The sequence below is a fragment of the Bactrocera dorsalis genome, chromosome 2 (assembly GCF_023373825.1).
Source record: "Bactrocera dorsalis isolate Fly_Bdor chromosome 2, ASM2337382v1, whole genome shotgun sequence".
NCBI classification, from domain to species: domain Eukaryota; kingdom Metazoa; phylum Arthropoda; class Insecta; order Diptera; family Tephritidae; genus Bactrocera; species Bactrocera dorsalis.
The window spans coordinates 37,792,096-37,817,489 of NC_064304.1; the positions used below are offsets into that span (position 1 = coordinate 37,792,096).

General features: G+C 30.5%; 5 protein-coding genes across 6 annotated transcripts; 3 read left to right on the forward strand and 2 right to left on the reverse strand.

Moving 5' to 3' along the window:
* Positions 1-6,313: 6,313 nt before the first annotated feature.
* On the reverse strand, positions 6,314-10,022 carry LOC105226396 (uncharacterized). Its single transcript, XM_011205253.4, has 6 exons — positions 9,708-10,022; positions 9,295-9,549; positions 8,991-9,131; positions 8,791-8,933; positions 8,601-8,731; positions 6,314-8,535 (listed from the first exon to the last, which is right to left on the reverse strand). The coding sequence occupies exons 1-6, from the start codon at positions 9,993-9,995 to the stop codon at positions 8,000-8,002; spliced, it is 1,494 nt and encodes a 497-aa protein (XP_011203555.2). The 5' UTR covers positions 9,996-10,022; the 3' UTR covers positions 6,314-7,999.
* A 201-nt stretch (positions 10,023-10,223) lies between these two features.
* Positions 10,224-10,874, forward strand: LOC105226397 (coiled-coil domain-containing protein 12). The gene is given in 2 exon segments (XM_049450564.1): positions 10,224-10,418; positions 10,466-10,874. Coding segments are annotated over 2 exon segments (525 nt in total). The 3' UTR covers positions 10,796-10,874.
* Positions 10,875-10,876: 2 nt separating this feature from the next.
* Positions 10,877-13,035, reverse strand: LOC105226398 (spindle assembly abnormal protein 6 homolog). Of its 2 annotated transcripts, XM_011205256.4 has the most exons (6): positions 12,515-13,035; positions 12,119-12,457; positions 11,758-12,056; positions 11,457-11,664; positions 11,069-11,402; positions 10,877-11,016 (listed from the first exon to the last, which is right to left on the reverse strand). In XM_011205256.4, the coding sequence occupies exons 1-6, from the start codon at positions 12,680-12,682 to the stop codon at positions 10,919-10,921; spliced, it is 1,446 nt and encodes a 481-aa protein (XP_011203558.2). In that variant the 5' UTR covers positions 12,683-13,035; the 3' UTR covers positions 10,877-10,918. The 2 variants fall into 2 exon arrangements, with proteins under 2 accessions (XP_011203558.2, XP_049306520.1); XM_049450563.1 differs by having other exon boundaries at positions 12,119-13,035.
* Positions 13,036-13,210: 175 nt separating this feature from the next.
* On the forward strand, positions 13,211-15,857 carry LOC105226395 (heterogeneous nuclear ribonucleoprotein A2 homolog 1). The gene is made up of 5 exons (XM_011205252.4): positions 13,211-13,359; positions 13,476-13,761; positions 13,832-14,498; positions 14,589-14,828; positions 15,119-15,857. Exons 1-5 carry the CDS (start codon positions 13,354-13,356, stop codon positions 15,159-15,161), a joined length of 1,242 nt encoding a protein of 413 aa, XP_011203554.2. The 5' UTR covers positions 13,211-13,353; the 3' UTR covers positions 15,162-15,857.
* Positions 15,858-16,436: 579 nt separating this feature from the next.
* Positions 16,437-25,394, forward strand: LOC125775277 (prostatic acid phosphatase; the record flags this gene model as incomplete). The annotated part of the gene is given in 3 exon segments (XM_049450565.1): positions 16,437-18,162; positions 18,306-18,404; positions 25,168-25,394. Coding segments are annotated over 3 exon segments (536 nt in total), but the record flags the coding sequence as incomplete, so codon positions are not given.

Consider the following 25,394-nt stretch of genomic DNA (forward strand, 5'->3'; position numbering starts at 1 on the left):
TTGCAACTATAATGTGCCATATTATTTTTGTATCTAATCTAGATAGCTTGCTTTATTAGTATACATATATGTATGTATGTACTTAAAATGTGATTCTTGTGTATTTTTATTTTTTTTTTAATTTTTTTTTTTGTATTTTTTGAATTTATCTTTTTTTAAATCAATTTTAATATAAGAATTAAGAAAATATTGATAATTTTTTTTATTTTTTATTTTCTATTTTTAATTCCTTATTTTTTTTAATTTTTGTTTTTTAATTTTTTTTATTTTTTGAAATCAATTTTAATACAAGAATATTGACTGATTTTTTATGCGGAAAATTTCCTGAAATACTGATTTTTAAATTTTCAAATTTTGTCTAACGCAACACACTATGTATATTTTAATTTTTATTAAAAAACATATATCCTATACATTGACAAAATCTACAAATATATCTACCTATAACTGTATCTGTATATATCCGAAACTGTAAACTATAGAACAGCTCGCTAAACGACAGCGAATCTATCTAAGTAAATAGCAGGAAATGTACCGTTGTCTATGTGCGTATTTAAAGTACACACACAGCCATACATACACACAAATGGTATTTAATCAATATATATATATATATACACATACTATGCAATCATATATATCATAATTGATACAAAACATATACAATATACATACATATACTTATATATATATATACTATATATAAATAGTGGCAAATAATTAACGTACATACAAACCTATATATACATGCTATACCTAAACGAAATGACATAGTTATACAATTACCAGTACTTACTACAATTACTAACTGCATCCGAAAGCCAAAAAATTACTCTAAACAAAATAAAAAGAAAGCAACAACAAATCGTAAAATATTATTAAATACTTAGCAATAAATTATACATACATACATAAACTATTACTAACTACCACGCATAGCACATCCTTAAGTATTTTTACACAAACACATACACACACAAGCATAAATGCACTGGCATTCAGCCAGCAAGCGGAAGAAGTACCAAAGAAAATTTAAGACATTTTACACACAAATATGCATAGATAAATATGTATGTAGTTAGTAGTTGCATTGGGCAAGTGAATGTATGAACAACGGTGCTTACAAGCATGAATATACATTAGGGTGTCCATTATTTTCAAAGTTGATTTGTATACCTTGAAGAGGGTATATTAAGGATATATTAATAAAACGCCAGAAACCATATAAAATATATAGCTAAATGATCAGCATGGTGAGCAAAATCGATTTAGTGATGTGCGTCTGTTTGTCTGTCTGTATATACACGAATTAATTTCACATGCATTATTGCTAGTTAAATTATAGCTCAGTGCGGCCGCATACGGTCCGGCGCCTATGCGCCTCCTTTGTCAACCAGCCAACAGCATTGAAAAAGTGATATTCTAATAAAATATTTTCCACTTTGCAAAAAAGTCTTGTTGATTTTTAAACACGGTCAAAGTTATACATACATGAAATGTACTGACACCATGTCGTATGAGTAACACAGAATGTATAAATTACTTGAATGAATGAGTGATTTCTACATTCTGTGTTACTCATACAACATGGTGTACTGTATGAACGAAATACATTCGATGCATAACTTTAATTGCCTATAACTTTGAAAGGAATATTTTTATTGAAAAAATTATTAATTTTTGTTGAGCGGAAATTTCTGTTTTAGAATATTATAGTTTCTGAGTCGTGCTTATTTTCTTATGAGTTAAATTTCATGCAAGAGATCAAAAAATCCCTCGTAAAGTGTGTGAGAAAGTAAAATGATTGGTTTAAATTGAAAATAAGCGACATCTTAGCATTAAATTATGTTTTTTGGATAAAAACAGCAACTTGGAAAATGACTGACACCCTTATGTACATAGACACACACATACAAACGCATATCTGTGGAATAATTTCGATATTTTTGGATGCACTGCAACTGTTAGCCATTTTAGTTTAGCGGGGTAAAAGGATTAAATGTACGTTTAACATAAATTAAAATTTGCACACGTATACATGCATACATACATACATAGGGCATGCATACGTAGGAACTTTATCAACTCAAAGGCTTGAAAAAGAAGTAAAATTAGGTAATTTGTACATGTACACATAGATTTATTTTTCTAAGCAGCACAGCAACAAAAAATTAACCCTACATGCACACACACACATACACACATACACATACATGCGAATAAATTGATTGCTTCAAAATACTCAATAATATTTACTAAGTTTAAGCCGGTAACGACTTGCATGCGTAGCCCCCGATAAAATTAATAAATAATTCAAGAGAATTACATACATATGTATACCCTACATACATGCATACATACAAGTAAATTTTTTAAATGTAAGCAAACCAATAGGTGAATAAAGAAAGCTTTTAAGCTTTTACGGCTCTTATACAGTTAAGTTAGGCGTATCAATAATTTGTGTAAATACGTAAAACAACAACAAAAAAGTTAGCAAAGTAAAATGAAAAAATTAAGGAAACAACATGTGTAATACTTATTTGCTGAATTAACTATTTAAATGAAAATCGAAGGAGTGAAGCACTTAAATTGAAAAAAAAAAACAAGAAACCAAAACAAAACACGCCTTGTGAGGTAAGAATTGGAGTTTTTAATTAAGAACTAATAAGTACTGTTATGCTATTTTAAGCTGAAACTCAAATTTTATTAATTGTTATTCATAATTTGTGCTTTTCAAAAAGCATTTTCATGCAAATACTTGCAAAGCAATTCTTTTTTGTATTTCTTATGAAACTTATTGTAGGCAAAATGCAATTTTTTTAGCATTTATGTTAATTAAAATGAAATAAATTATAAAGGTAAACAATTGAATTGAAATTTGCAAAGCTTTAATTGTTAAAATAATACTAAAATTAATTAAAACAAAAAACAAAAAAAAACAATACATATATTAATTATACATAATGAATTCTATTTTCTTGAAGAAAACCAGTAAATATATAAATTAAAAATAGTAATATTTAAAGTTTTTTTGCGCTGATTTAAGCAAAACTAGTTTGTAAGCAAGACAGTAAACATCGAAATAAAACCAAAAAAAAATTAAAAAAAACATATTTTATGAATAAATGCACCCGATATACATACATACATATAAGCATACATATTTAAAGCGTAGTTTGATTAAATATTAATAATTAATAGAAGAGTGCTTTTTTCCCGTATTCAAACGGATAGTGGAATACTGTGTAGAATTTTTAACGGTAAGCAGTTATTAGCATGTAATGATTGCCAATGTATATAAGTATTATATAAAGGCAAAAAAAAAAAATAAATAAATAATTTAAAAAATTTAAAAAAATATTAAGTAAATATGAAAATAATAATAATTTCAAATTAAAAAAATGTATATTAATAAATAAAGTAAAAAAATAATAAAATTAATAACATGAATAGAGTATAAAATTATAATAATAAACAAATAATAGATAAAATTAACAAAAATTAAAAAAAAAAATAAATAAATTTGAAGATGCTGACAAAAATTTAAAATAATAATAATAATAATAAAAATATAAAAATAGAAAATTAAATTAATAAAAATAAAAGAAATTAAAAAGTACAGTAATAAATAAAATTTAAGAAATGTTACTGATAAAACTTAAAATTAATAATAATAAAAAAATATAATAATAATAAATAATATTAACAAAAATTAAAGAAAATAAAATAAATTTGAAGATGTATAGTAATAAACAAAATTAAAAAAAATATTACTGTTAAAACTTTAAATTAATAATAATAAAAAAATATAATAATAATAAATAATATTAACAAAAATGATCAAAAAACATAAGAAATGAAAATAAAAATTAAGATAAATTTTTTATTTTTTTTTTTAATAAATTGTTATTAATTAATTTTTTTTTAATATTATTGATAAGAATTAAAAATAATAATAATAAATAAAATTAAAAAAAAACTGAATAACAAATAATTAATAAATAATAAATAAATTTAACAAAAACATGTATAAAAAAGAACTTATTAAAAAAAATAAAAACTCAAAGGGATTAATAAAAAAATTCTTAAATAATAAAAAAATAAATTATTATTAATCAAAAAATAAATAAAAAAAAATAATAATAGAAAATTAAAACTATAATGATAAATAAATTTAACAAAAAAAAGTATAAAAGACAATTTATTAAAAAAAATAACAAAACCAAACGAGATTAATAAAAAATATGAAATAATAAATAACACAGGCCAACACGCAATTTGCTTCCTTGAATTTATCAACTGATTGTAGTTAATTTGCGCTGCGCTGAATTCAAATCTGTAATCAGTTTGTCTCTATCAGCTCTAGTTTTCTTGATAAGCTTTTTTATTTTTTTCAGGTCATAAGGTAAGTGGGTGGTATAAAAAAGCTATATCAAATTCAAGAAGCAAAATTTTTTTTTTTAATTTTGTCGGGGTGTGTAATGAATTCTTATTAATTTAATCAAAAATTAAAAATAAATTAATACATAAATGTAACACAAAACATGTATAAAAACAACTTATTAAAAACATAAAGGGATCAATAAAAAATATAAAATAATAAGAAATAAATTATTATTAATTTAATCAAAAATTGAAAATAAAAATAATAATAGAAAATTGAAAATAAATTAATAAATATAATTAACAAATAATTAAATAGCGAAGATTTACAATTTATCGATAAATAAATTTAAAAATAATGATTATATTAATAATTATAACTAATAAAAAATTAGTATTAATAAATAAAAATTAAACGTATATTTAAAGTATATTCAAAACCAAAAGCTTAGCTTCAATTCTTTACATTTATGTACAAAAACTTCAAAAAAATACGAAAAACTTAATTTCATTACCTAGTAAAGAAAAATTTATATTAAATTGTCACTGAAAAATAATATACACATGTACATACATAAATATTTCGTAATTAATGCTAAACATATTATTTGCTTTAATAAAATACGGTGTTAATGAAGTACTTTAAAAAATATAATTTAAAGTTGAAATCCTTATTTCGAATTTGATACTAATTTTGAGGTTATGCCTATCAGGGTTGTAAATACTACATTCAAAAAATTATTGAATTAATATTTGAATTATTTTTTTTTATAATTCTAAATACGGAATAAAAAAAAATAATCCCACATGCTGAATTAAAAAAAAATCCAACAACGCTATTAAAAAATAATTTTAAAAATAATAATAACATTTATTAACTGAAGTTTTAAACTCAACACCGGTATTGAAAAGTAAAAATTTCATTTTTACTCCCAAATTTTTAAATTAAAAAATTGGCAACCCTGACGTCAATGCACCGAACATTAATATTTCGACTCAGCATACATATTTCTTTTAAAAATGCATTTGTGTCTCGTTGTATTACTTTTATTACTTTGATTCAAACATTTAATTACATATAATTAAATAAAATAAAAATTGAATAAAATGTTTCGATACTAAAATACAGTTACTTAAGGGGCTATACCAGAGTGACGCATGAAAAATTAGACGATTTTCGTGAATTTTTTTAAAAGAACGTACTAGATTGAATGTTTCGACGTTCTATGGACGTAATAAAGTATATTTTTAGCTATGTATATTAAAAAACCTGTTTTAACAAAAATATTGAAAAATAACGGAGTTATGTGCTGTCTGCGGAAGTGCCGAAAAAAAGTGCCTAAACTGCTGGCATGATTCCGGTCGAATGAGTAGCTGAAACAAAAAAATTCAAAATGTTTATTTAACTTAAATATATTTGCTATACAATGAATTTTTTTTTGAAAGTGTCACACTGGTATAGCCCCTTAAAGTTCTGCTATAATTTTTTCAATTGTAATAATGTTAATATTTACCAGAGAATTCTCTGCTACATGCGTAAAATTTTCTAAGGTCACATTGCTTAAATTTTAGTTACGGCCGTAAAGTCTCTCATGGCTGTACGCATGCGCAAAGTCAACATGCAAAATTTCGTGCTATTTGTAAGCTTTCACTTTTTTAAATTAAGTAAGCGGTCGGCTTTTTGGTATAAAATGAAAGCCTTCGAATGCGTCGAAAAATTATATCGTAATTTCTATTATCTACTAACGGTATTCCAACCAGCGCCGTCAACCGGAACTGTAACTTGCTAAATGCAATCTTTAAAGCGCTAACTTTTAGCGCCTTTACAACCGCTCAAGCAAACTTAATTGAATTATAATAAAGTCTGAGCTTCGAAACCAGCTACCATAAAATTATAAAAACATATATTCAAATTTGCGTACTTAAAGAGTTAAGGTTTTCGGTTTGTGTTATTTATTTCATTTAAATTTGTTGATGTTAACAAATCCGCATTACATTTATCACTGTTACAAAAACTTTAAACAAATTCGAAAACTGCTTAGCAAAAGCTGTGTTTAGTTGGTTCAAATATGTAAATAAATATGTATATGATAGTAGCTAATCCTGGCATCTGGCGAAAAAAGAAAGCTTTATAAATTCGCTAAATGTTTACGTAACTGAAGTTAATTAAAAATGATGCAATGCAATGTAGAGTCAACTTTGTGTGCAGTTATGTTACAATTATGTTATTCAAGCAACAAAAAAGTTGAACTCGAAACGGTTAAATGCGCTTGACCGTCGTCATCACACCGTGTTTTTGTAAAAATACAACGAATAAATAGAAACTTAGTTTATACTTATAAATTGCGTAAATTAAATATATACAAATGCATGTATTAAAACAAATAAAGATTATATAGATTATAAATAAAAGCGTTAACGTAATAGACGGCAAAACAGACAGAGATAATAACTCAGAAAAATGCATATACGAATTATAAACTTTGACATTTTATGTTTCACATTTTTTTCGATAAAAAACTGATTACATAACAATTTTTAAATATATATATAGCTACTTTATGCGTTTACTTTGCCCTAACCGCACTTCATGTCACTTATGCATATTCACTTTACTAAGTAAATTTTGCAAATGTATAAAACAAGTGCGCTTTAGCATATATAGATACAATACTAGCACATTCACATATATAATACTAAATTTTTTTTCGTAGCTGCTGTACAGAGATAAAAAAGTTAAGCATATTAGCTGTTTATTTCGAAATGAATGAATTTAAGTACTCAAACAATTAATTAAGTTAAACATAACTTATACGTAGCAAATATATAACGTTAAGAGTCGACACTTATACAAGATTACAAGATATAGTACTATACATACATATGTATGCATTTGTTGAGAATGCAGTGACCAATAGCAGTAAGCGAGAATGACGGTATGTATTGTATTTGTTTGAGCTAATAATAAACATAAACATATTACACACAAATGCTAGACATAGCTTTAAACAAATACGATAAAAAATTAAACAAATCATAATATATGTATTTATATATATTATACTTATATAGTATATATTGTAACAAACAACTTTAAAAATAATAGTTGAAATAAAAATCCAATAATCCAATTAAAAATAATTGACGCATTTATCTTATTTCATTGTAATAGCTATTTAGCATAGCAAAATATTCCAAAAGGTAATTAATACAGACAAACATTTTTGATTTTTGGTCGCAAACCGTTTGTAGTTCTTTTAATGTTGCATAATTATTTTTACTTATTATATGTAGTTGAAATCGTTTACAACTTTTGTGCAGAAATATATGTATAAAAAAAGTAAATTTTAACAGTATTATTTTCAATCCATATCACATGGTTCCTGCCATAATTACTAGTTGCTTGCTTGTATCTTAGAACATAAATAACGTACTTTACTTTCTAAGTTAAAATTATAACATTTAACGAGCTTCGCTTTTGCATTTTTTTTCTCTCTAAACCAATAAGCGTTGTGTTACATTGTTCACACACAGTGCTACTATGAAAAAGTGATAAATGAATAAAAAAAATAAATAAATTATTATATAAAAATAAATGTTAGCAGTACTACGCTTGTTACGCTTCCTCATCCAATATGTCTTCCAACTTTATGTCGTGTGCTTCCTTAGCACTCTTCGACATATCCTGCTGCTTTGCCGTTGCATTATTGTTAACGCTTTCATCTGTTTGCTTCTGTGGGGAGTTTTCTTTTGATTTCGGTAACTTCTCGGACATTGAAGTGTCAGAGGCTGTATCAGCGCTACCGTTTTCTAATGACGCCAGTATTTCCTGCACACCAGAACCCTGCTCGGTTGCTTGTGTTAAAGCCGCCGTGGCGGTTGTATTGCTGATCGAAATCTGGTTCGACGACGTCGCGCCGCTAATGGCGTTCAAAAGTATTCTTAAATTTTCACCAGAAATACGATCTTCATGAAGTGCCGTACCTGTGCTTGCAGGGAGGCCACCGCGATGCGTTGAATACTCATGTTGCTGCCATACGCCGTACCAAGCACGTGGACTTAGAATATACTTGAATGTCCATTTTACATAATAGCCAATAAGGAAGACTAGCACTACGCCTGCTATATAGTTGAATGGGAAGCTCAAACTGTCTGTAATTATAATTATTATTACTTTTTTTTTATTAATTGTGCATAGCGTTATAAAGGGCAATTACTTCGAAGTGTTTCCATTGTTTCAACAGATTTGTCTATCAGAAATGACAGTTGCTTTAAGAACAGGTCATTGGCATACAGAAGAAACACATGATCGGGTCGACAGAAATTCATATTTAGTTGACTTGCTTGTCTAGTTAAAAATAAATATAGTTAATTTCAATAATGTACAATTGATAAACGAATACAAACTTGATATATTCCCTTTTGGTCTTTTGGGCCTGTTGCTCGCTGAAAGTAAAAAAGCTTACGATGGGCGTGTACCATCGGGGTTCTTGCGGTGCTAACTGCTCCTGACGTGCAAGCATTTCTAATAAACGTTCAGCTTCCAATTTCTATAAGTATTCGATAATTAGTTATTGAGATGAACGATGAAAATATGAAATACTTACGCGATTACATTCCAAATACGTGTGGAAATATCCAAAGCACACAACGGCTCCGACAATCATTGTAATAATACCGATGCTATATTTTCGATGACAATGCCAACCAATCAGTAGCAAACCACCAGCTCCAAGTAAAAATTGAACCTTGAAAATAAACGAAATAAACATGACATTTAATGTTGTATGTTTTTCTATTTCCAGACTGAATATACAATTTTATTTAAAATCTAAAATAACAAACAACATTCCATATGGAGAATTTATAACCATATCAATATGTAGGATATGAAACTGTAAGCTCACTCACCTCGGAAACTTTCAATAACTGTCCCAAATCCTTGATGATATCCCAAATAAGGGCAAAAACAATTTTACCATTTGCTTGGTTTTTTTTATTAAAATTATAATAATCTGTTTGAGTAGGCACTCTTGTCTTTGACAGAATTTTTGATAAAATCATATCCAAATCGCGTGGGTCATTTAAGTTTTTGAGCTGTTCTAACTGAGCTGGCAGAGCAGTGAATATTAATGAACGAGTAAATTCTCCAGTTAAGTCATTACGCTAAATAAGAAGATATAAAAATATAATTGATTCGACGAAAACATGTGCATAAACTGTAACACATTGCCAAATGCCGGCTTGTGTGTGGGGCTATGATGTCATCATCTACTTACATCTATATCTGTAACTACCAAATATTTGTGTAATTAATGACGCACCTTGAAAAAGTCGCTATTAAATAAGTTTGCAATGAGTCTTTTATAATACATCAGTGCGACGGCTTCTTCACTATGGTTGTGGTCCTTACATACGGGGCATTTCGAGTCTACCATGGATTCATCACTTTGATATTTAGTTTTGCTCCGTTGTGGATTTTGAAGATATTCTTCACGTCCCCAAGCATCGGGATCGATCCAGCTGTCTTCATCTTGTGTGCTCTGCACCAATTGATTATTGTAACCGACACAAAGAAATATAACAAAAAGCCACAAGCTATGATATTTCATTATTAATAATCATTTAACTCTTCAGTTATGAAAATAAACTTGATCGCAAATCGTAACAAGAACTCAACCAACTTGACCGAATTTGATTACTTTACAAAAACAGCACACAACTGTGCAAAAATTTGGCAGCATCATAGTGAGAACAGTTTATTTATTTTCTAATTTGGCAGCAATGATAAGATTGTAAATGTCAATTAGTATAAACAATTTGTTATTATTTTGTTTAGCATGTTATTATTGTTTTCTCATTTCAATTCCCAAGGCATGGAAATCGACGTAAATAAATTAGGTAAATTATCAGAAGAGTCTCTAAAGCGTAAGGAACGTTTGCGACAATTGCAAGAGAAAGCAAATAAAACTGATAAAGACACAAACAGCGAAGGAACAGAGAAACTTCCTAACTATGGAACTTTTTTCTAAATGGCTTAACTTAATAATATGACGTACATTAATAAGCTTTATTTGTGCAGACCCAAAATGAAAATACTGAAGGTGAAATTTTAGAGAAAGGACCATCTGGTGACATTGTGAAAGCTGTGGAAGATCAACTCGAACTTTTGCGGCAACCTATGGTTATTGACGAAATTGATATAGCAAATTTGGCGCCTAGAAAACCTGACTGGGATTTAAAACGTGATGTGGCAAAAAAATTAGAACGGTTGGAACGGCGAACGCAAAAGACAATTGAAGAGTTAATACGAGAACGATTGAAGAAAAACCAGTCCAACCAAGAATTCTTTCAAGCTGTTAATGTTGGCACAGCGCACGCTGGTGAAACCGTTGTGGGCTACGATGACTAGTTAGTATTTCAAATATAAATTTTGTTTGTTTTTTTATTTATTATATAAAATTTCATTAAATAACAGAACTTGTACAAAATTACGGTGGGTTTTAAATTGCAAAAAGAAATAACCAATAGTTGATTATTTGCGACGGGTAGAGGTCAGTGGTGTAGTTGATACATGTTGTGGTATATTATCTTTTCCAGTTGAACTTAATTTCTCGCGCAATGTATTGATTTCTACAAAAATACTTATTTATGACAGCAAAATACAATAAATATGAAAACTTACGTTCACTATACTTTCGTTCCAATGTATTAGCAAATTTTCGCATAGAATCCAATTGCTGTGGTATTTCTTCGCGCAAAGCTTCGATGGTAGTCCGTGCTTGCGACAATTCTTTTTCTCGCAATTGCAGTAGTTTATCTTTATCTCCGATTGCTTTCTCCTGTTGAAGTGCAACCTCGGTTCGCCAACTAACAGTCTTTTTGAGTTTTATAAGTTCTTGTGTTTGTTTTAGAATGATCTCATTTGCCTTAGATATTTCTTCTGCGGCCATTTCGAGTGCTTTTCGCTTTGTTTGTGAAATTTTTTTCTCCGCCTCAAGTTCAGCGACTACATCAGCCTAACGAAACAGCTAATTATTAAAAGTTTTTAAATATATCACTTTATATGTTACCTTGGCTTTGTCATATTTTTTAATTTTTTCTTGAAGCTCAGAAATATGATTTCGAGCATCCACTAAATGCATCTCGTTTTTGCGCTCGGTATTCTTTAAAGATGATATTTCTACGTGCAACCTTTCAATTTGTTCCTTTAGCGTTGAACTCTGTGATTTAGCGCTAGATAATTCATCCTTTAGGATCTCAATGTGTTTTTGCTCTTTACTAAAATATAAAATTGATATTGTTAATGACAGATTTTTTTAAGTAAAATACATAAATTGTCTATTTTCAATTAATGTCAAATTTATAACTCACATTTTTTCTGCTTGCATACTATTTTTGTCAGAAATTAGCTTGTCTATTTGCAATTGTAGTGCTGTAATTTTATTTTGGCTACGTTCATTTTCGATGTGTTTCTGTTCCGCTGTTTTACGCAAATTTTCTTGCAAATGTTTCAACTCTTCGGAGTGGCGTTGATTTAAATTTCTTGAGTTATCTACCAAATTCTCACTCAGCTTCCCATTTTCTGCATTTAACTGGTCAATAGTACGCATATGCATGTCGACTTCCTGTTGCAAGGCCTGTATTTGATTTTCTTGTGACTGATTTCGTTTCTAATTTAGAAATTTAGACTTAGCAAACTGTAGTAACCAAATAAAAAAAAATACCATATTACCTGTATGACATCAAACCTGCTGCTCATATAGAATAGTACAATATTCAAGGGGGCAATACGACTAGGTAGACATAAATGGATGAGATTCTTAAAACTACGCATTTCAATAAATTGCAACTGATAGCTAATGGATTCATCTGCAGAGTTGCACTGTTTTTGTACCAATGCTAACTCAAGCTTTCCCGACCTACAGTCTTGAAGCATTCTTGCCAAATTCTCTATGAAACCAGCAAATGTTACATGCAATGACTGATCCTGCTTCAATTCATTGAATGAACAACCATCCACCGTTGTAATGTACATGCGGCGTTGATCACTTTTCTCCGTCAACCGTAATTGCTTTAATTGATATATTTTTGTTGAAAAAATTATTGTTTTCGATATTTTAAAACTTACAAGCAATCCTTTGAATGCAATCTTCTCGGCACAAATAATGCAAGGCTTCTTCATACGTTCACCATCCAAACGAAAGTTGACCATCAGTTCCACTGTTGGTAAAATACTTTCAGTATTGTTGCTACTATTATAATTACAAAAATATTCTTCGTCGGCTGCGGCATACATTTTATACAATTGTTTATAAATTTGTTTGTTTACTTTTGATATTCTCTACTATCTCCAACTACATTTTCTTCCATTTCTTCTTCAGAACAATGTTGCCAATGTTTTATTGGAGGAGCCCGGCGACTTAAATAGTTTAATTGTGTTTGTTTAATTTATGTAATACTTTAAAGTTTCTTTAAAAATCCAAAAAACTATATGAAGTTTGAAAATAATTAAAGATTCGTAATAAATTAATAAGTTATTAGCAAAATAAGTTTTAGCTTGGGTTGCACCCTGTGTAGACGTACGTGACGAAATCCACTGATACCAAGAGTTTCTCAGTTATGAAGTCTTCATAATTGTATACGCTCGATTTAATTTATCTGACAAATTATTTACTAATGTCATTGCAGTTTGAACTGTCAAAAAACGAGCGTTCCCGTTTATAATTTTATTTTTTATCTTTGTTATTCAGAACTGATGGCAACGCTGGTTATATATAAATTATGTGGCACTATTTCATTCTTCTTTCTTCGCCATTTTCACAATTTTCTAGCGGCATTTTTGTTAATCATTTATTAAGAAAAGTTTTGGCTGCGTATACAGGTGAAAAACGCTAATATTGAAAACTACTAAAGGCCCAAAACAAAAATACTTAGAAGTCTAAACAAATATCTCAACAACCCACCGAAATGGCGGTAAGTATATCAGCGCACATTTTTGTAAATCTTTACGCAACGTTGAATAATTATTTTACTTGTGCTATGACGTTCGTGTATTTCATTTTTTGTTTTACAAAATTCCGGATTTTTAGACAAAAATATTTGTGGGTAACCTGCCGCCCGGCACAAAACCTGAGGAATTACGACGTTTATTTGAAGATTATGGTGTTGTGGTAGAATGTGATGTTATGAATCGTTGTGGATTTGTGCACATGGAAACAAAAGAAATGGCCAACACAGCGATTACTGCACTACATGCCTCCGAATTCAAAGGACAAATGATTGTTGTAGAGCTGGGTCGGCCGAAAGATAGGAAAGCAAATGCGGACAATGGACGAGGCGGAAATATAAGGTCACGCGGCGCAGCACGTGTAGGAGGTAAAATTGGGATATTTAATGTATTGATTATTGCATTTATTAACATTTTTATAAATTTACCTATGTCAAGGCGGTAGGAATTCCGGACCAGGAAATCGTGGTGGCAGACCAGGAGGAAGGGATAGTGATATAAATGATGGTGGCAATAATAGACAAAACTTTGGTAATAATGCAGGACGTGGCGCACCAAAAAATAAATTTAATGAAAGGAGCGGTGCTATACGTAATGATCACTTTAAGCCACAACGTAACATGCCTTATAATCGAAGAAATGATGGTCCGGGTGGAAATTCGATCGACGGTGGCGGAATGTTTGGTGGTAATCAAAGAGGCAACTTCAATAGTGGCAATGCCAGCGGATTTAGGGGTTTCGATCGTGGTGTAAATGATGGTGGACAGCAAAATTTCCATAACTGGGACAAACAAACGTTTGATGGGAACAGTAATTTTGGTGGCATGAACAATTTCAATGACAACGACGGTTATGGCAACAATTCGGGCGGAGGTTATGGCGCTAATAAGGGTTTTGGAGGTCAGGGTCAGGATAGAAGAGGTTTCGCCTTACCTATGGGCGGACGCGGGGGTGGTGGTCAACGCTTTGGTAATGGTAATACTGCTTTTGCTGGTGGTAATTCTGTTGGTACATTTGGTGGAAGTGGAATGCAAAATAATGCTGGCCCATCAAATATCACCACCGATGGTCTTTTTAGTCGAAGAAATAACAACGGTTCAAATGGGTGAGTTAGGTTGTGAGCTTTAGAATGAAATGCACATAAAAGCTTAAATGATTAGTGACTTTTGATTTTAAAAATGCTCACTTTCTCTAGTTTTAGCCATGGAAATAATATGCCGGCTCGTAGTGGATTTCATGGCGGTTTTGGCAATGGTCAAGGTGATGGCAATGCAAATAGTGGCGGTCGCAGCGGATTTAGGCGTGATGGTGGAGGCAATAATGAAAGATTTTCTGCGCAAAATAATTACAGTAGTAATTTCCCACCACTTGGAGCACAGGGATTCGGTGGCCGCGGAGGGGATGCACGTGCCGGTCGAGGTGGTGGAAATCAACGGTAAGATTAATTTTCTTTATACTTTATCTTATAATGCAATAAAAAGGAAATCTGTTCAAAGTTGTTTTAAAAGCCATGGAAAAGATTTGACAAACGAGCGAAAATCTGGGATTTTGTATAAATGTGTGTTTCTCATTATATGCAAAATATGAATGAACAATATACCGTAAAGTGGCTACGGAAAATAGTTTGGCTTGTTAAAATATGATCTCTAAATAGTCTTATATATTCTTGATATAAATATTTGTTATTATATTTAAAATATATTTTACGATTTCTCTTAAATACAGCAATGGCCCACGTCAAAATGCGATGCCCTATCAACGTTTTTGAAAATAACCCCTAGTAAGCGAGTTCACCAATCCGTTTATCTGAGTAGATAATGTGGAATTCGTGTATTACAGTTAGACTAACTATATGAATAGGTAATTCATAACGAGCGCACATGTGCGAGAACTTTACTACGAAAAGTTAATGTGTGATTCGAAAACAAACTAAATTTCACTGAGTCATGTAAACTACTACAGTTTTATAATAATTAACAATCAAAAAATAATAGTATATAAGCAACGCAAGGTCGTCAACATTTTGTATATACTAACTATCAAATGTAAAGAACATAGCATATTCTAAGTATAGAACAAAATAATTAAATAGGAAAATTACAAATTTACAGACAAATTACGCCGATCATTTTTTCAACTATGAATAAAATTTAATTGCAAATGGCAAGAAGATTTTAAACGAGATTAACCTACAATCACGCCGTACATAACGTAGCGTAACAGATTCTATGTGTGAAAAGTATTAACAATACAATACCTGACCGAATATTGATATGTGTTTATTTTCAAATGAAAAAAATATACTTAAGTTTGTATATAAATAAACAATAACAATGCAAATATGTTTTTGTTTTTCGCACATATCTATTTCAAATCTTGCTTTAGTTATAGTACATCATTTTATGCAATATAATTGAATAAAGAAACACTTAATTTTTTATGTAAGATAAAATATGTAGTTTCAGTACTGTTATTTTCTTAATAAAAATGCTTAAACCAGAACTACTCGACAAAATTAACCACTGACGAATCAGTTCTGTACAGCTAACAAGGTAAGCCGTTAAGTGCATAGTATGAGTTTTTTAGACAAAGAAAATAAAGGATGCTCACCATTGTAAATTAAGAATTGATGTTGTAGCGCTGGAGTTATGCCGGTCGTCCTTGGCCGGATAAAAAGTCCGGGCCTGTTCCGGTTACATAGATCCGACTGCCGTTGTAACAGACAGTTCAGCTCTTTAACTAAAGAGTCATGCACATGGGTTATTCTTGAAACTTTCCTTTTTTTTAAATTAATGTATATTTTTTTTAAGTTTTTACGCAATATTTTTTTAAATTTATTTTTATTTTTTAATTTATTTTTATTTTTTAATTTTTTATAATACTGTTATTAATTTTTTTTGTTTTCGTTATCATTTTTTTGTAATATCTTTTTTTTTTAATTTTTAGTAAAATTTTTTATCATTTTTGTTTATTAAAATTTTTTTTAAATTAATTTTTTAATTTGTGTATTGTTAGTTATAAAGAAATCTGTTTTCATTTTTTCTAAATATATTTACTGTATTTAAGCTACGTTGCAGATAATTTCATACTTCTTATCTTTTTGTGTTGCATCTTTTAGGCGCATATTTAAATTTTATACACATTTATGGCAAGTATATTGTAATAATTTGTTTTAAGTGAGTGCAATAGATGCAGCATTTGTAAATCTAGGTCTAACTGTATTGTTATATCAATCTTGAACAAATCGCTGTTATAATTAATTAAGTTACAATACTTCCAAAACGCTTTGTTTTAAATAACGACATGTTTACCTGTAATGGAAGCATCAACACTCAGTTGTATAATTCAACTCTCTTTCCAAAATATGCACACTCTCCGACGCCGCCGTCACTCACTGCACTCATATGCATATGTACAATATGCACGCATGCTGCCAAATGCACAGTGGGAGCTCTGCAGTGCAATGCTCTCTGTATTTTTCTTTGAAAACACAATGTAGTGACTATACCTAGCCAGCCGTCAAAACGAATTTACCAAAACAACAAAACATACAATATTTTGATATTTGTCAAAGATTATTTCAAGGCTTTTATCAGTTGTTTAGCTGTCACTGAGCAGTGGTGAAAGCGCTTTGGAGCGGTTTTTTTTCCAACGCATACACTCTCTTTGCTGTAGCAGCTACAGTGTAGCTCTACCGCGAGTCTATTGAATTATTGCGACTGCGAATCTTCGCACAGTTGCTGTCGTCGTGTTCGGTGTCAAAGTCACAAACAGTCTTGACTCGGCGCACTGCCACAACAAGGGAATTGAAGATTACTTCATTATTTTGTGATTTTAAATTTTTATTCATATACTTTACGGCTTTATTGAAATAATGGGCAAGATTCAAATGCAAAAAAGCAGCGACGACGGTACAAAATTACTTTGTGCGAGTGCTTTGTTGAAGTGAACGCAAAATAACAACAAACAAACAAAGGCCAACGGGTACTCGAAGAAGTCGGAGAAGGTGACGAAGGCAACAACAACAGCAAACATACACACGCAGTCGCGTGCAAATGCAGAATATTGAATTGCAGCTAAATTTATAAAATTGCAATTACTAACTGTGCGATATCCAACGAAGAAGGCCGCACACAAAAGTCGCATATAAATGTCTAAACATTGAACAAAGTGTGTAAACGAGCCTCCCACTTGGACACTTGGACATAGACGGCGAACCGTCGGTAAGGAAGAGAGCGAGCAGGAAACGGGAACACAGCGCATTGACAAACCTCTGCGACAAGATACCAAAATAAATGAGCAAAACGAATATCACGAATCGCCATACCTACATACACACATACACGCATATATATTCATTTATTTATTTTCTAACTTCAACATTTGCTTTTGCGTTGAGTTTTTGTGAAACGCGCGAATAAATACACGATTATTTTATAACTTGCCGTGAAACAAGTTGGTTGTTGCGGGCTAAAAGCTGAATAAGAAGCGGAAATACGCGCAAAACAAAAGACATAAAATAAACAAGAAAAACAACATTGCAAACACCTGCGAACGGCATGCTAAAATCACCAAATATTTTTAAGCCGCTGCGGCTGTTCCCACATAGGCAGCTATTCTTCGTCTTCGTGTTCTTCACTTTGTGTTGTGCTTCACTAACTTTGGCGGACTTGGAGCTGCCAACAACACTACAACAAAGCGGAGAGCAACGTGGAATTAGCAATCCGTTGTCAGCTGCTTTAAAGGGAAAATTAATATTCTCCCATGTGGTAAGTGTGTACTCCGTGAATTTGGTTGTATGAACATACAAGTATGTTGACCGATAAACAAATGCCTGGTTAATGACCAACAATGCCCAGTACGCACGAATTTTTAATAATTAACTTTTTTGTTTGTTTGTGCACTTCTACAGCTCTTCCGTCACGGCGACCGCACGCCAATTGAACCATACCCAACAGATCCGTGGAAGAATCGCGAGTACTGGCCGGTCGGCTGGGGTGAACTCACAAATGTAAGTGCGAAAATCATAGTTTGTTTTTATTACTTCGTTAGGGCAATAATTAAGTTTCTTATCTTTGCATGCATGGGTCAGGTTAGCATATGCTGAGTGTTTGTAAGTTTAGCGAAGCTGCCATATGGCACCTGATTTGTCTTTGCAAGCGTTGCACTTCGCTTAAAGGAGAAGTAGGGTTAATTCGTGTAAAACAACAATAAAAAATATGATTTTTTTATGAAACACTTAAAAATTATCATTTAAACTATTTGATTTGATTGACATTTGAAGATTAGTGTATTAGGCAATGGCAGCAATTTATCTGGAGTGTTTCGGAAAAGAAGTTGAATTGCGGTGCTTCTCATAACTCGATGCTGGATTACCTGACTTTAAACAAGCAAAATTATATCATTAGCTAAATGCTTTTACCAGGTAAAGCCGAGAGACTTTGTCGCAATTCAATTTTTAAGAACACTTGGCAGGAAAAAAATCGATATTTGACGAAGAAATTGGCTAATTTGTTATTGTAAAACAATTTTTTGTTTATTTCGAAACTTTGCGGCGTTACTTTGTAAATTGTGTACAGAAATATTGTTCAAAATTTCCAAAGGTTCGTTGTAGTAGTTGAAATTATGAAAGGTATTGCCTTTGCGGCAGCATGAGTTGTGCGAAATCGTAACGATTCGAAATCTAGATAGAACACATCTGCTTTCATTTAAGAAATCTGTATAAGTATATTTCTATCAGAATTTGAAGAATGTTCCTTAAAACATCGCTCAAAGATACTTCTGCAACTTGAGTGCTCGATTATCAGCATAAATTTATACTTTTACTTGTTTATCATTTATCTTTACTTACTTATCATTTACCTTTATCACAGTGATCTATGAAGTGTATAAAAGCTTAGAAATTAATTTTTGTGCTAAACAGTGTAAACTTTTTATCAGTCTATCGCTAATTTACTGCAATGCAGGCGGCATACGACTTTGTCTTTCATTGAATCCGAAAGTGATAACGAATTTGCGAATACGTAAATATATTTATATGTACATAAGTATGTGGGTAAACGTACGTAAGTTCGTAAGAACTAGAAAAATTATAAGAAAATCTAAATTCAATTTCTCAGTAGAAATGTTATACAAAATTTTTTAAAATGAGGTTATACAATGAATTCATTTGGGTGCCTATAATAAAAAAGCACATATTTACTTACTCAAATGTTTAAATATTTTCTTTTATATTTAGGTTGTGTTAAATTTTACTGACTTTCAGTTATTTCATTCGTTATATTTTTACTATTTTTTAATTTTTATTTTTTTATTTTATCATTGAAACTTTCATAAAAACAAGAAAAACCTTTAACTTCGGCTGCATCGAAGCTGCAATACTCTTCGCGGGTGCATGTCTATTAGCAGAAGGTTTGAGCAAAAGAAATTCAACATTCTTAAATATTAAATATAAAAAATAAAAATAAGGAAAGAAATGTTTTGGTGCTGAATACAGACTTTGAATATACATACATATAAATACATAAGTATATCTATATACATACATTAGAGCGGGTCGATTTTTTTTTCTATAAAATCGCGTAAGCGTGAAATGTCGATGCCGTCAAATGATCAATAGAATATCAAAATGTGGTTCAGTTTTAAATTTCACATTTATTTTTACAATCCCTAAAAAAAACTTTGTCTTAAAACTTGCTGGGTCGAAAGCGTTTTTAAGCCCATAAGCAGAGTTGTTCAGAATGATCCGTAGAACGTTTTCCGCATACGCTGATGTTGCCGTGTTTTTGGCTCCCCGTAATCTGTCGACCCAGTCTAATGTACATACTATACACGCATGTGAAACATATGTACATATGTATATGCTGATACCTATGTACATATGGATGTGTGTTTGTATGCATTTAGGTATCTTAAAAATGTGTTCGCAAGTGTTACAATTTAATCTCTAAGTAAAGATATTTGTAGAGCATTAGCTTTCGGTTTTTGAATTGACATTAGGGTGATCTGTATTTTTTCAACAAAAGTATTTTCAGCTGCTCTTTAATTTGTGAAAAAATCCTTTTTATATAAGAAAAGTATTATCTAATCAAGTTATTTAGCAGTTATTTAACGGCATCAGAATTATAATTAATTTTTTTTCATATACAACTTTCTAAGATGATAGAATCTATTTAAAGAAAATTTTTGATATTTTAGTGACTAAAGATAAAATAAAAAAAAATTATTTTTTTGCTGTGTAACTTAACAAAAACAAAATAGAGAAAAAAATAATATATGCAGTGTAATTTTCCTAATGTCTTGATTTCAAATATTAAATTTTTTTCAACATGAACTTCTAAGCTATAACCTTAAAATTTGTACTTTATTCAAGTTGTTGCTACTTTAATCTCAATCAGTTCATTAATTAGTCCACTTTCAGCTGATAATGGCGGTAGTATATACATATATATTTTCTATTGAGAAATCATTAATTATTCATTTTTAATGATTACCAGGGAGTAGCGTTTCGTAATTACTTAGGTTCAATTACCTCCATTTGTTAACGAAATCCACAACAAAGCGCTGCTGTTGTTAGTATCTTTCTAGTATGAGTTTGTATGTGGCTAAATATGCCAGTATGTATATATGTATGTACGTATGTACATATGTACGCCTTTGTTGATGTTTGTATTTATATGCTCATAATAACCGAGAAGTGCTTATTGGCTTATCGCAATTCCTATTAATAAATGACTAATATTGTCTATGGACTTCAATGCATATGCCTACATTATTGCTTACAATAAATGCCATTAAGAATTGAATTAAGAGCGCGCATATAGTCGTCCAGTATTGTCATATGCACATACTTATTTGCAGCCAACAATCAGTGGCGTTAATTTCAGTTTAATGAGCACAAACAAGACACTTGTGTACATACAAATAGAAGTGTATATAAATAGAGTCTTATTACTATTTCCATTATAATATTTTTCGGTCAAATGTTTGCCGCTTCAAATTGCTTACAGTTACATTACGAGTAAAACATTGTATGCACGAGTATTTAGTGCGCACGAGTTTGACTGCTGACTGCAAAGACGCTAAAAATTATTCAAGCGATAATGGTTGATAGCCTGTAGGAAAATTTTTAATTGCTCAAGTAAAAAAAAGATACCAACAGACTCGGCTATAATCGCGTAAGAAGAAAGTAAAAAAATAAAAATAATTTATTTTTATAATATAAATGTATGAAATCAAGCTAAATTAAATTGAAACTAAAATTGAATTGAACTAAATTAAACCGAAAAAACTGAAATTTGAACAGAAATAACAGTAAAACTATATTTTCTTATAAATTTATAATTTTTAAACTTTCCATATGGATAAAAATCACGTGTCACATTTTGTCCGAAGTAAACTCCTAAACTACTGCATCGATTTTAGTAAAATTTAGCCCACTGTGTTCAATATGTTCTAACTTAAAAGATAGAGTAGTTTATATCTCAATTATGTGAAAAGTGAAAACAACTCGTAAATAATAATAATAATAATAATAATAATAATAATAATAATAATAATAATAATAATAATAATAATAATAATAATAATAATAATAATAATAATAATAATAATAATAATAATAATAATAATAATAATAATAATAATAATAATAATAATAATAATAATGATATTCATGTGAGTAAAATTCAAATAAAAACATAAATTTATTATTATTTTAATTTTGAGCAAAATACCAAATGGAACCATAATTTTTTTTCGCCTTTGATTTAATATTTGTATCAAGCATTTTCATATTTACGCTTCAATCATAATCCTTTATATTCTTTTATTCGCAAAAACGTTTTCACATTCAAATCGCATTCGAATCCATAATATATATGTATATAGATTTACAAAGTTTTTTTTTTATAGCAATTTCCTACAGGGGTTGTTTACACAAGCATATTTATCAATGGTAATTACAAACAACAACAGGCTTGCGTATGTAACAATAAGATCAGCAAATAGTACTTTCAAAAATATTATCTGCACGTTACTTGTAAACTGATAAGTCACGTGACGCTGAAAATCGGGAAACAATAGTCAGATGATAACAATGCATATTCAATATTTTGCTGCCATAAAGAAATGTAACACAATTGCTATTTATGAAATGTATATTTATTTAAGATTAAACCTTGGTTTGTACAAAGGCAAATAACGGCACTAAAAATAATAAATTAACTTATGGCCATAATTTTATTATTTTATATCTTTTTTATGAATTTTATGGGGTTTTATCTTTCAAGTACACAAATTTTGCTTGATAACTGTAATTTTACTTGAAAATGCAATAAAATCACAAAACCGATTTTTAGCTTGGTTAAATGTACGTTTTTAAACCGTTCCCACGGTGGTCGTGCTTACGTAACTGAATTATATTGGACTGCACTGGACAAGAAGTGTCAACTCAGCAGTACATATTATGCCAAATTAATTGAAAAGAAATATTTTCTGTATTTACAACAAAAAAAGACTTTCATTATAGATTTCTCCATATAAAATTTTAATTTAGGTGTATGTATAGTACTCTTAGAATATAGTTTTAGAATATTTGAATTTTCTCTTAAAGTAAAATTAATCTACATTCTGATATAGTTAGCTATCGCAACTTTAAAATCGGCGAATAGAACAAACAAGCGGCATATAACAGATAAACTGACATTCAAATAGAGATTCACACATCACTCTGCTATTGAATTCAACCGTTTAATTTTGTTGTCCTATGGTTAACTAAAATGCAAAATAACGTAACTCACTTTTCATAAGTTTACAGGCGAAGCAAAAAGAATATGATAGAAACCACTAAAATTTAAACAAAATTTTAGTTTTGGTTATAAAATGGTTATATATTGGATATCATACACTCATATTATATTTGTTATTATATCTGACGGCGAATATTTGATGATATGTTGTTTTGCATTTTAAGTGACGCTATGTATGTAAGTATATTTATAGAAAAATTCCACGTTAAGTGTCTACCTATAATTAACCACACCTGAATTAAAATTTAATTTGATAAATGAGTCTTTAACGATGATATTCGAGTAATTTATATACATAAATATGTATGTATATATGTACATTTATGGAGTGTTATCATATCTGCATATAGTACGTGCAGAAGCGAAATCATACATATTATTAATTGATAATGAAAAATTGAAAAAAGTACAAGCACATGTACCTCTTTCTATAGCGATTTTGCTAAAAGTTTTCCATTATAAGGCATATAAATAGATAACCGTTATATTATTCAACATCTATCTATCATATTTATTTAATGATTTTGTTTCGTTTCCGACAGTATTCTTCAACTAAACAAAGAAAATATGTGGATATAGCATATAGCTGCCATACAAACTGAACGTTTGAAATGAAGTTCTCCAAACAATTTTTTTTTTAAATCGGATCACTATCTTATATAGTACCGACCGATCAAAATCAAGTTTTTGCATGAAAAACTTTTTTATTTGTGCAGAGTATTGTCCCTTCTGTGTGAGATCGTAATAAAGTAAAACCAACGAGTAGAAAGTATATTCATGTAACATGATCCAAGTAGAGGTACTTTTTTCGATATCCATTTTTTGACAGACCCCGCGTGTGTCGTGTCAAGCTGTCATGTTATTTTTGTTCAGTATTTTTTGACATTTCATCATGGAAAGACTTACGCTTGAACAACGTAATCGGCCTACGGAGCGTACTATTCGCAACACCATCATCCATCTAGAGACCAATCATTCATTATTGGATAATATTCGAATGAATAGACCACGCCCGGGACGCAGTGAAGAAAATATGGTGACTTAGTTGAGAGTATACACGAAGACCGCGAAGAGTCGATCCGGCCCCGTTCGCAGCGTATGGAATGAATTGGCGCATTTTACATAGAGATCTTAAATTGAAAGCTTACAAAATACTGCTTTTGCGAGAGCTGAAGCCGCTCGACTTTCTTAAACGACATTGCTTTGCTCTATGGGCTCTTGAAAAGTTGCAAAAAATCCGACGTTTCGAGCCAAATTTTGTTCAGCGATGAGGCTCTTTTCTGGCTGAATGGGTATGTAAACAAGCAAAATTGCCACATTTGGGACGAAGAGAAACTTGAAGAGATTCCCGAGCTGATTTTTCATCTTGAAAAAAAAAAAAACAACGGTTTGGTGCGATTTAAGGGCCGGTGGAATCATCGTGGTGGTGGTTTTATTGAGAGAACACTTCGGTGAGCAGATAATTTCACGTTGAGGGCCGGTCGATTGGCTACCAAGATCGTGTGATATTACACCATTAGACTCTTTCCTGTGGAAATATGTAAAGTTTAAACTTTATGCGGACAATGCCGCTTCGATTCAGGCCCTGACATCACGGGTGTCATTCGCCAGTTACCAGTCGAAATGCTCGAACGAGTCATCGAAAATTGGACTCAACGGATGGACCATCAGAGTCGTAGCCGCGGCCAACATTTTAAAGAGATAATCTTCAGAAAATAAATGCGAAAGAATGTTCTCTCGAGTGATAATAAGCATCCCCCCATTAATTTTGAAGTGTTTTCTTTAAAAGAGTAGAGAAAATAGAAAGCATCACCATCCACTTTGGCGAATTAGATTATATGAAATACAACTGTTGTTCATTTAAATACATGCATAGTATATAATTTACAAATGCATATAGATTTTAATATTAAAATCATTAAATTATATTTCAAACTAACGCGTTTTTGCTTTTTCCAATTACAGACGGGGAAAAACCAGCACTATCAGCTTGGTAAATGGTTACGTCAACGCTATAACACGCTATTAAATGAAACCTACTCCGAGAATGAGATTTATGTGCGCTCAACCGATGTCGATCGCACGCTGGCGAGTGCGCTATCAAATTTGGCCGGACTGTATCCTCCAATAGGCGCTGAGATTTGGAATAAAGATATAGCGTGGCAACCGATACCGGTGCATTCCAAACCCGA